We start from the raw sequence: 12,380 nt of genomic DNA on the forward strand, positions 1-12,380 counted from the left end.
GCTGTTCACAGCTGGCGCCCAGATCCGGAGGCGTTCGCCACGGATGCAATCCTACAATATTGGCCAACATCTCTGTGCTATGCCTTCCCTCTGTTTATGATGATTCCCAGAGTCCGACGTTAACACTCAGAGCTAATTCTGATCACTCTGCTCTGGAGGGTCAAGGCGTGATTTCCAGTGCTCCTGGAAATGTTATGTGCAGCACCTCTCCTTCTTCCACAGAGGTGGAACCTGTTGCTGGATCCTCAAAAGGCCCCTCATCCATTGATAGATTCGGGACAACTCACTCTGGTAGCCTGGTGGGTTTCAGGAACAGATGGAAAGCCCCAGGCCTTTCACGAGACGCTGACAAAGTTATTAGTGAAGCCTGCTCAGCTAACACCCACAAGCGATACTCATCAGCTTGGAAACTATGGTGTAGCTGGTGCTCTCAACGGGAAGTGGATCCCGCTAAAGCGCATGTCTCCCTGATTGCAAACTTCTTGGCCTCAATTGCGGCATCATGCTTAGCTTATATTACTGTAAACAATTTCCCGTCAGCCATCTCAGCAGGGCATGTGGCAGTGGAAAGCTAACCGGTTGGAGAGCATCCTTTGGTATGTAAACTGCTCAGGGGTATCCGGATGGTCAAGCCCCCTTGCCCTAAATACTCAAAAATGTGGAGTGTGTTTACCGTCCTGAGATTCCTGGAATCCTGGGCTTCCAATAAATATCTGTCTAGGAAACAGCTGTCAGTCAAGTTGACTGTGCTGCTTTGTCTGGTGTCATGCAAACGTGTCTCGGATGTCCGAGCGTTAGGCTTAGCGGGACGTAGGTTCACCCCAGAGGGTGTAACTTTTACTATCACCCAGCGAACTAAGTGTGATACCTTTTGGATATTTTACCCAGCTTTTCCTAATAACCCCAAGCTGTGCGTTGTGCAATGTTTAAAAGACTATGAGGTGAATACAGCTGAGTTTCGTTCAGACATGAAGGATCAATTGTTAATTGCATTACAAAAGCCTTTTCGCCCTGTGACTCCTGCCACCTTGTCAAGATGGGTGCGTTGGCTCATGGACGAGGCGGGCATTGGTGTATCAAAGTTTGAAGCCCACTCAGCCAGAGGAGCTATGGATTTTTCTTTAGGTGTCAGCCTCATAGATATTATGAAGGCAGCTGACTGGTCAACTGAGACCACTTTCAAGTCTTTCTATTATAAGCCTATTGTGGATGTAGCTTCTGTCGTGGTTTCTAAGCTTTAAAGAAGCATAATCGGACACTCCCATCCTGACATAGACTTAAACACTTGCAAACAGTCGTGACAAGAATTTTCAATTCTATTAAGGACACGGAGGTGAGGATTATCCCACCTAAACACTATGTATATCTGCATTGTTCTTGCATTATAATTTTGCATAGTTCGTTCATACTGCATTATGATTTCTTAGGTTTCTTCCCTTCCCTTTCTGATTATAATGATATATCAGATTTGGAGAATGGTGTTATGGTTTATCCTTTACACTTTCAGGTACTGATAACAAGTGGAGCTTGATGTTACGGAGAGGAGTTGGTCTAACTGCTAGGGCAGTCGACCTCAAATCTGGGGTATTGGGTTTGAGTCTCTGCAATGACGCTGAACATCCTGTGATTCCAAACAAATCACTTAATCTCCCCGTGCCTAACAAAAATGAATGTGTCCTCATGTAATACAACTGGTGCTATGTAATGCGCTCTGATACCCGATTCGGGTCAAGTTTGCGCTATATAAAACTCTGTAAAACAAAAATTAAAAATACGCATCGATGTAAGGTAGTCAAAATTCCAAAGGAGGATTTTGTGACTCGTTGGTTCAAGAACCAGGTTCTGAGATTGAGCCCCGTTGGGCTGGAAGTTGTCTCTTCAGGGAAGAAGTTTGTTTACCACAAGGATGGTTTTTCAAGATCAAGTTTGGTTTACGGACTTAACTGTTAGATGATCGCACAAAGAAAGAGGACACTGTCACCTCAGTCAGAGCTTAGATATTGGGGATACTCTATGGTTGATCATGTGACATTGAGATGTTCATGGGTATTGTAGTGTTTATTTTACTTTCGTTTCATTGGCTGCTGTGAATCAACAGTGAAGAAATGAGAAGCATTATCCACATTTTGAATTCTTCCTTGTGGTTCTGCTTGTTGAGTCTGTCTGCTGTAAGTCTTCTTGTCAAGGAGAGGGTGGTAACTGCTATAAACATGTGATTAATGTGTTTCGGGCATAAGGGAGGCTGGGCATTCGAGGTTTGTGTTGAATTTTCATTATCCTGACACTTACCTTAATTTGCCCAACTTCATGTTGATATTCCAAAGTTTTTACTTTGTTGTAGACGTCAGTTTAAAATAACACTATGTCTTAAACTTAGGTTCGCAACTATCATGAACTACTCTTAATCAGCTTTGTTGTTTATTATAATGTATGCTTTATTCAATATATTCACTGGTAAGCTTTTATATTTCGTGTAATAACTCTAGGATGTCATTGTATTTTGTATTGGAAACAGTTACCAAGTTTTGAGCCAAAATTTGATGTCTACGTTAATAGTTTATGGGCCAAGAGACAAAGAGCCCTCAGAAGGTTTCAGCAAGCTGCTCGAAAGGTTTGTATGAATTAAGGTAATACATTTATCATTCAGTGAGTGTACTCATGTGTTCGATCGTTTTTATTTCTCATGGTTTCAACCCAAAGAGTATAAAAAAAATACTAAGTATATTTACTTTAATGTTCAAGGAGATCTAGAAAACTAGAACTATCGAGAAATATCCTGATGCACAATTGCAATTAAATGGACTGATGGAAAAAACCTAGGCTGGCATTTGGACTGTATCTCGAATTGTTTCGTAACATGTTGGCAAAGTCATTAATTCCTGAAGGTTCCCCAATGTTGGAACACAGGTGTCTCTTTATTCAGACTCATTTTGTGCGCACTTCAACGCTTGCATCATCCTTGAGTCCTAAAATTCTTAACTCTGATTAGCTGTTGTACTGATGAAAACTTCAAAAACTGTCCAGGTCCCAAAAGTTATTTACGCCACCCAAGTCTCTGTCAATGGTGACCCAAACCTCTTTTTGGAAAGCATATAATGATCTCCAAGGGACTTAAGGAAATATAAAACTTGTTTCTACCTTAGGACCAAGAACACCCCAAAACATCTGGGTGTGTAGGCCAGATGATAACATTTAAAAAAAATACATTAATCTGCACAGTTTGAAAAATGCTTGATGAATGTTTTAGAGAAGGACTCCTTGTAAAAATCCATTCTGATTGCGTTTAGTTTACATATGTGAACAGATTACATATTGTAGTTTCAGATTTGTGTCACTTGCCAAAAATGATCCCAAGTGTACTTAATTGTTGGCATGATCTTAATTGTTTGAATTTGACACAAAATACATTCGTTTGTCATGGTATTGTGTACACTGTACATTTGAAAATGTGTGAATAATCAGACACATATGATTGAGGAACCACTGGAAATACATGAATTGTACACTATATTGTAAAAAGAATCCTGTACTTGGGATTCAGTCCAAAAAGAAACACGTAAAGCACATTACATTAGCAATTCTGTTAACTTTTTAAAGGAAAGTGTGCCATATAGGTAAAATGAGCTGAAATGTCAGCACTAATGTTATATCTTGGATACCTACAACCATTATACCAATTTGGTAATATGAACTATATACTGCCTGAGATTGGCTCAGTGCTTCCAAAAGACATATACATCTGCGTCTGGGTTGACAGCTCATTCACGGTTTTATGAGCTTGATCTGTCAGCTACTATTGGGAAGGACTAGTCTAACAATAGACAGGAAATTCTGAGGTTCTGCCAAGTGGGGCATATGGGGCTGAATTGTCCTTAGTAGCACCTATCCAGAACTGGAGTGCTCCCCGCCTCTGCGGGCCTGGGCACTACTGGAGGAAAGGAACCAATGGTAAGTCACAGAGGAAACTCCGTTCAATCTTAGTGTGCTGACCTAGGCAGGTAATTGGTGGATTCAGAGAAGATACTAGAGCCCCACATTCTATGCCCTTTTTGTTTTTGTGCACATGGAACTCTTTCTGAGTGTTTTTGCTATGAAGCAAGTTCTCACAAAGAGGAAGCAACCTACGATTTTTCTGATCACCCTCAAAGACAATAGTTAAGAGGTTTTCCATGTGCGAATCCGTCAAATGAAACCACAAGCCCAAAGTATGAAGCATTTTTGAGGTGGCAAATCAGGCAATTCTCGAAATTACAGGTGTTGCAACAAAAATGCTGGTCACAAAGTGCACATCGGGACCCATCATGAATCCCAATCTTTGTGATTTGCTAGGAAGTGTATCAATGCGTTGCAACCGCATTTGTAGTTACAAACCATTGATAGACTTTGAAAGGGAGATGGTAATGTATTCGGAGAGTGGAAGGTGACCACAAGGGGCATGTTTCATATTGTGAATGGTGGCTGCAGGCATTATTGGAGAACTCTGCATACCCCTTCCAGCTCCATTCACTGAATGGCAACTCATTTCTGAAAGCAGCCCTTGTCCCTTTAAGTGGCAGGAACTGCATTAAAAGAACTTGTCAATCAATCAATCAATCAATCAGGGGTATATAAAGCGCGCTTCTCACCCGTGAGGGTCTCAAGGCACTTGGGGTGGGCGGGGGGGAGGGGGGGGGGAGGGTTGTGCAGCTCTGGATCAGTTGAAAAGCCAGGTCTTGAAGGTGACTTGTCATTCGGTGAATACAGGGTTGGATGTCTGCTTTCCCTTGTAGGCCCCCATCCCTCCATTTGCAGAAACTTTCAAAAGGACTCCTGCCTCATAAATATTAATAAGGCTTCAGTTTTTGTGACACACTGTGAATGGATTTCTGTGCAGTGCAAAATGAACGTGATGTCGCAATGCAGTTCTTGTACAAAAACACTGACTGCTTTACAGCCCTACTTTTGTAAATCAGGCCCTACAACTCTGGCACCACAGTTATTAAACATCATGGAAATGCAGAATATTTGAAATATCCACGAATGTCAAATAAAATAAACTACTTTTGTCATGAACATATTATTCATTTTATCCCTAGATCTTGATTAGGTGTCGTGTAAATCTGAGATTACGTTCATTAAGAAAAGTAATTGAATACATTAAAGCACAGAACGAAGATGGACAACACATATCAGGTAAATACGCCTGCTGTTGGTTTTATACACTTTGTTAAAACATCTGATTACATTAAAAACTAAATAAATTGGTAGATTTTGAGACCCCAGTGCCAGTGAGTTTGTAGTGTGATTTTTAAGTCCTGTTTTCAAAGCTGTTGTAATAGCAGTAACATCTCCTCGCAAGCTCTTGGAAAGAGCACTGAATTAGTGCTGTTGGATAACCTCCAGCAATCACAGGACTCACCCAGGGGCGGCTCTGCCACTAAGGCGGAGGAGCTTCACCCCACTCTTTTCTCTTTGCGAGCAGGGCAGGGGAGTTGTGGTGTTTGTGTCAACTCCTGAGTGTGCAAAGACTGTTTGGTCGGCCCCCTGGGGCCTCCCAAACCAGTAATGCGGACTCTGCCCTTCACCATGCAGGCTGCATTGCAGCCTGCATGGAGAACATGGTATGCCCATAAGCCGCTGGCTGGGCAGCGTCCCGACCAATCACAGCGCTGCTTGCAGCGTTGTGATTGGCTTAGGGGAGGGAACCTGGCTGACTGCCTCTGCTTCCTGTGAGCAGGAGCAGAGAAAACACGGGACCCAGCCGCCGGAGAGGTACGTTTAAATTCTTTTTTTTTATTATTAATACGAGCCATGCCGGCCGCGACTGCCTCACACTGAAGGCCCCAGCATTCCACCGTTCTCGATAACTGGGGTACAGGTAACTCCTGGGATGAGGAAAATCCACCCATTTAGAGTTGGACCCTGCTGGTCCACTAACAAATGAAGAATTACCAGGAAATCAGTAATTCGTGGTCAAATTACACTGATAATTCCTCATTTTGGTTCAAACTTTCATCTGGAGAATATGGCAGCTTTTAGCAGCTGAACTCTCCAGGGGAAAGTTAAGAGATCTGCAGTGTTCCAGTGGATCTCATAATTCCGATGGGGCCATTAACTCCTGTTACCCGTCTCTAATGAGCTCCTAAAATGAGTCCTTTTGTGGACTTTGGACTAAAGATACAGTTCCTACAGGTACCCGAAGGCCATCTTTCGTTGCAAAGATGTGTAAGACGTGGAATCAGTTTCTGCCAATATAAATTCTTACCCTTACCATACTAAATGCAATCATAGTCACCTATTTACATTTTTTTGCGAATTTAAAACCCATACAAGCAAGTGGTGAGTAGGTATGTAGGGAAAATGAACATCCACCACCCAGCATCTACTCGCATATCGTATGTAGTGTAAGAAAAGATTAGGAATTGGGTACAAACAAGGATTTTGGGTGATCAAAAACTGGATGTTTCATTTTAAACTGAGACATTCTGTCAATAGTGGAGAGGGATAAAGGTTTTGATGTAAATTCCTTCCTCAGAGAAAAAAACAATAAACATTATCCTGTGATAGAGGTGAAGCGAATGCATTAGTAGTTTGAAAATTGGGAATATCACAGTTTTTCTCCAACTTAAATCTCCATGACAATCCAAGAGAGAGATTGTTTCCTACCATCCACATAAAAAAGTCCTTATTCTTTTTTACAACATTGGTTAGTGCTAGTGCTGCGCTACCCTTGACTGCTATGAAAGTGCTGTGGACGAGACCATCTTATCTAGGGATCTATAACTGGAAAACTCTCAGGTGCTCGAGTTTCCTTTTGTAAGTCCCCACTTTGGGCTACTTGGGAACAGCATTATCTTCAACATGTGCTTGGAGGCACTGCTCAGCCCCCTGAGCACTGATTTAAACAAGACTTAGCATTGGAAACGGGAGACTCTCCCTCTTCTAGTGGAACCTTTTCATAGAGGATCCCTGCTTGTGGATCTCTACAGGAGGGGCATCCACTGGGAGGGATTCATCCACTAAATCACCAGATAATGTTTGATGGGTGAAGAGTCCCACAACTCACAGGGCATATCTCTCCCCACAACTGAGGACTAAATCAATAATTTTGCCCTCTTAGGGGGCAAATTGGAGCATATAGACCCAACCTATGCACCCTTTGGGGCAAAAACCTACTGGACATCAGAGATTTATTTATGAATAAACAGTCGGGTGGTGGGCCTGTCTATCATGACATTGGACCACACTACCCGAACCTGGGTCTCATACAGTCTTTCTGCCCCCTACTAGACAGAGGAGCGTATGCCCATAGTTTGGCTGCACCAGGCAGAAATCCCTCTAGGCATAAGGAATAGATTTAACAAAACAAATTGGGTGAGGTTCATCCAGTACTAGCAGCAGTCTCTACCTCCCCACCAAAAGGTCCAGACAGTCTTTCTGTGGGTACAATGTATGAGTGTACCCTCACTTTGACCTGCTCAGGAGGGCAGAAGGCTCACTAGACACCAAAGATGTATTCATGAATAATAAAAGGGTTGGTGGAAGTTACCCATTATAGCATCGGGACGCACCATCCTGCTCATGCAGTCCTTCTCTGTTTACCCCTAATCTGACTACTCCAGGGGACTGAAAGCCCACTAGACATCAGGTATAATATAATATGGATGGAATCGGAATGAGGTGGGTGACTGGCCCATTCTGACATTGGGGGGCACCCCACAACCCCCAAGGCCCAGGCAGTGTATATGGCTACTGCCAAAGCAGATGAGGGAATATGACCACCTAGTGTGACTGAAGACCTGCTAGACACCATTGATACATTTATAATTAATTAATCGTGTGGGATACAGGCCGTTGTGTGACGTCTGTTCACACCTCCAACCCCTTCAGCTCAGACCATCTTTCTGCTCTCTTATGGGGCAAATGACAGGTTTACCCCCAGTCCTCCTACCAGCGAGCAGGGCACCAGAGATAGATTCTTTAAAAGTGGGGAGCTGTCATGACATTAAGCCGCACCCCCTTGCCTATACCGTTGTCGTGCTAGATTCAAGTGCTTACCCTATGAACATCAAAACCATGGCTAAAAAAAGTTAATCTATTTTTTCATTGGGAATTGGGGATGAGTGTATTGTTTTGACCTGGGGTCTGCTATCGCCCAGGCAATCCTAACATCACAGGCATTTCTGAAAACTAGAGGCACAGGGAATTCCTTGGTGGTGTTGATTGTCTGGATCCAAGTACATGTTCCTACCTAGAATGCCATGGTTCTGAATAGTAGGATTTACTTATGTTTGCATGACAGATAAATTGGGAACATCCAGCCAATGGCAAAAGTCCTATAATCCAGTGCTGATAAAAATGGTACTTAAGATTTGTCGGGAGGACCATTTGCACTTGACAGGATTGAACCAACACTGTACCATGCTAACACAAAATCCATTTTACATTGTCATAGCTTTGTCTTGATCTTCTCTGGTACAATAAGCTCACCCACAAATGTGTGTTTTTTATTGAGAAAAGTATAGGAAACCAGAATAGAAGGACATTTGACAATGGCTGTGAGTTCCGGATTTTTCTGTCACATACATGTGTGTTTTTTCACTCATACGTTTGCAAGGCATTCTAGGTTAAAATTAATTGTTGGATCCACGCAAGCCACACCATTCTGTCCTCCCCAAGATGTCTATTTTTCAGAAATGTGCGTGAGTATGTTATGGAATCTATCCAACCCTAGACACAATACTGTAACTGCCACCATTCTCAAAGGAAGGTTTTTCACCAAGAAACTTTGAGGACATGCCAAAATCAAGAAATTGGGCATTTTCTATGCTGGGCGATTGGCCCACCTACACATGAGGGGTAGCATTTATATTAGGATAACTGTGGGAATGCTATGCGGGGTGTTCTTTGACATTCCCTGAAAATTCTGGAAATACTTATTATTTTCACCATAGTTTCATATTTGCAGAGTATTTTGGGGTTTCTTAGCTGTCTTTCGGGTCTGGTTGTTCTTGGCATTTTTGAAAGCTAGAGGCCCAGGGAATTGTAGGATAGTGTGTCTTGTATGTGTCCTTCCGACATCTAACATACCCCTAAAAAATCTAGTTCTTTTTTATTTCCCTTGAGGGAGAACTGTAGTATTTGGGACAGTTTCTACCAGATACCAGGGAACTCTACCTACCAGGGGCATTTCTGAAATCCAGAGACCTTGGGAAATGTTAATTTATCAGATTTGTAGAGCGCATGGCTGCCCCAGAGACGGGGCGTTCCAGCGCTAAATCCGCAGGTACTAACTGAAGAGCGGGGGAGTGACAGAAGGAATCCAGTGTGGTGTGGATTGCATGGATCCCAGAAGTTCATCATATCTGATGGAGACTTCTAGCCACAGATTACTTAGCTTTTGAATTATCTCCAAGCATCAGACTGTATCCGAAAACTTTTTCTCGAGTACTACCCCTGCGTGCCGTTAAGTGACATTGTTCAGCTCCGCATTGTGTCGTCCACATCGGAAGTGGCGTGCACGATCCCGATCTAGTGGCCACCCCAGCGAGCTGACGCCAGTTCTCTTCTTTCTGCTCCAGTCAGCACAGACCCAGAGCGACCGCCTAGTCCATTTTTTACAAACGTTTTCTGGCTTTTTGTCTGGTCTGGTCTTTTTGAGGTTTTCCTCCTGGTGTGGCAGAGATATGTTCTTGAAAGGCTGGCTTTAAGCGCTGCAGCACCTGTCACTGCTCAATGTCGGTGACTGACCAGTTTCTTGTATACCTTTGGTGCCTCAAGTGTGACCACGATCCTAAGGCCTGCTCTGTTTGCTGCTCCCTGAAACCAAAGGCCATAAGGGAGCGTTCCCTCAAGCTCCTGGCAGCTCAACTCGCGACGCAGCGACTGTATCGATCCCAGTCGAGAGGAAGGTCCCTGGAGCAGTCACGGAGTTGGGCCATTCAGGTAAGTCACAAAAAGAAGAAGAAGTCGAAGAGATCTTTGGCTTCTCCTCATCTGTTGGCTGATTAAATGGAAGGAGCATCGACATTTGAGGCCTGGCTCCACGGTAGAGCCAGCACCTGGGCTGTCTCCACGTCTCCCCAAGTTTCCAGGAGCCGGAGCCCTTTGTCACCTCTAATCTGCCTTTCGTTCTTTTCGTGGCCATGGAAGGAGCTTCCAGTCCCGTCCATTCCCTCACAGCCACTATGGCACGCAAGCTTCACAGACTCTTTGTGGCCGAGGACATGGTACCCACAGACCTTGTGGGTCAGGCAGCCAAAGGTTAGGACAGTCCACCACTCCTCTGGCAGCTGCAGCCTTTAAACCCTTATAGTCTGCCCTCTTACCATCATGTGCACCCAGTGGAGTGCAGGCTTCACCATCACCTGCCCCACTGGCAGTCTGTCATATCAGACCATCGGGTTTTGCAGATCGTCCGAAGGGGCTACTCCCTCCCCTTCGTGACTATCCCCCCAGTCACCTACTTGCGGCAGGTTAACAGAGGACCACCTATTCCTTATCTGCCAAGAAGTGATGTCTCTCTTGGCCAAAGGAGCCATAGAGAGGGTGGCAACACCAGAAGTAGGTTTTGGTTGCTAATCCCGCTACTTTCTGGTGCCCAAAAAAGACGGAGGCCTTTGTCCAATCCTACACTTGCGCCCTCTCAATTTCTTCCTCAAGAAGGAGAAATTCAAAATGCTCCCACTTCCTCAGGTTTTATCTGCCCTGGTCGCGGGTAGACTTATTGGTTCAGTTCGACTTGCTGGACGCATATTTCCGCATTCTTGTTCTGCTTCCCACAGGCGTTATCTGTGGTTCACGGTGGGACATGAGCACTTTCAGTTCATTGTGCTCTCTTTTGGCTGTACCAGTACCCCACGGGTGTTCACTAAGGTGATGATGGTGGTTGCATCTCTTCTGCGGAGATAAGGGGTGCCAGTTGTCCCCTATCTCAATGACTGCCTGTTGAAGGCAAGCCCGCCACAGGCTGTTGTCTCCCACCTCCAGACTACGGCGGAATTCCTGCATTTGCTGGGTTTCACTGTCAACGTACTGAAGGCACACTTGACTTCATCTCAGACACTCCCTTTTAGCTGAACTGTTTTGGAGGAGTTGTAGTTTCAGGCATATCTTCCCAAATGGCGAGTTCAAGATGTACAGGCTATGATACTGATGTTTCAGCCTCCACCCAGGATTTCGTTCAGACCGCTTGGGACACATGCCAACTGGCATATGCAGGCTCTGTTGTGGGACCTGAAGTTCCAGTGAGTGTTGCATCAGTAGTGTGAGAAGCTGGCCTGGTATATGATGTCCACTAATGTAAGTAGGCACCTTGCACCAGTCCAGACAACCCTTATGGTGATTTAAGAGGTCTTAGACAACCTTAGACGCTCTCTAAGTGGTACCTGTGGAGAGCAGCCTTCAGGCTTAGTTCAGAAGGAGTGCAAAGCAGCTTGTTTTACCAGAATGCAATCTTATAGTATAGATTAAGTGAAAAAAGAACCACACAAGATATTTATAGAAATATGCATTTATTATAGAATACTCTTTAACACGTTTAGATATCTCCTACACGGAGATTAGCACAATGCACACAATACTTTGCATAGAAATACAGTAAATAGCATGAAATACACAGTGGACCCCGGGGGGGGGGGGGGGGGGAGGGGGGGGGTGGAGGGAGACTAAACCATATATTAAGAAAGTGGTATAAGAACAACGACTCGGGTCAAGACAGACTCCTTTATTTCCAAGGGAGATCCCTTCAGGTGTCTTTGATGCCCACAGGCCCTGGAAGGTTCCTGTATGGTGCACAGCAACAGATGTTGCAGCAGACTGGAAGGTAGACGAAGTCTAGCCCAAACGAAGTCCAGAGTGCCCAGATGGTGGAAGAAGAAGTGGTGTCTGATCTGAATCTTGTCCCACAATGAATCTAGGGACCCACCCACAGGTAAGCCCTTAAGTACCCTTAGGAAAGGGTTGGGACAATTCAGGGTACCCTACCAGTGGAGTGTCTGGACAGGGGGGAGGTTACTCCCATGTTCTTTGTCCTTTTCCGCACCAGAGCAGGAGCCAACGGCTCCCAGGACTGGTTTGAACTGGACTATGCACAGGGACACCAAATGTGCCCCTCATGCAGACTTAGTGGCGCTGGCAAGCGCACCCACCCGGTCCCAATACACTAAATCCTGTGTGGGAGGTGGTCACACCTTCCTGTGACAGGATGCCTATTGTTCTGCCTTCCTCTGCTCAAGCTTGGCTCAGCAGCAGGAGGGCAGAAATGTGTCTCTGGTCGGCAGCAACCATTTTGTGCTGTCCGGGTCTAGAAGGTTGGCACCGGGAACACTGAGAGCCTAACGGAGGGCTCTACCAGTGCTCGGAATCATACCCCCACACTGTTTACGGTGTTCGGAACCATA

At 44.7% G+C, this 12,380-nt stretch overlaps 1 protein-coding gene across 1 annotated transcript in view; it reads left to right on the forward strand.

The window, feature by feature from the left end:
* Window positions 1-12,380, forward strand: part of CFAP221 (cilia and flagella associated protein 221) — a 563,252-nt gene that overhangs the window by 226,532 nt on the left and 324,340 nt on the right. The window contains exons 14-15 of the mRNA XM_085646788.1: window positions 2,516-2,611; window positions 5,076-5,172. Coding sequence (XP_085502914.1) covers window positions 2,516-2,611; window positions 5,076-5,172 — 193 coding nt within the window. The remainder of the gene's footprint in view (window positions 1-2,515; window positions 2,612-5,075; window positions 5,173-12,380) is intronic.

This window comes from Triturus cristatus, chromosome 3_2, assembly GCF_964204655.1.
Source record: "Triturus cristatus chromosome 3_2, aTriCri1.1, whole genome shotgun sequence".
In the NCBI taxonomy this organism is placed as follows: Eukaryota; Metazoa; Chordata; class Amphibia; order Caudata; family Salamandridae; genus Triturus; species Triturus cristatus.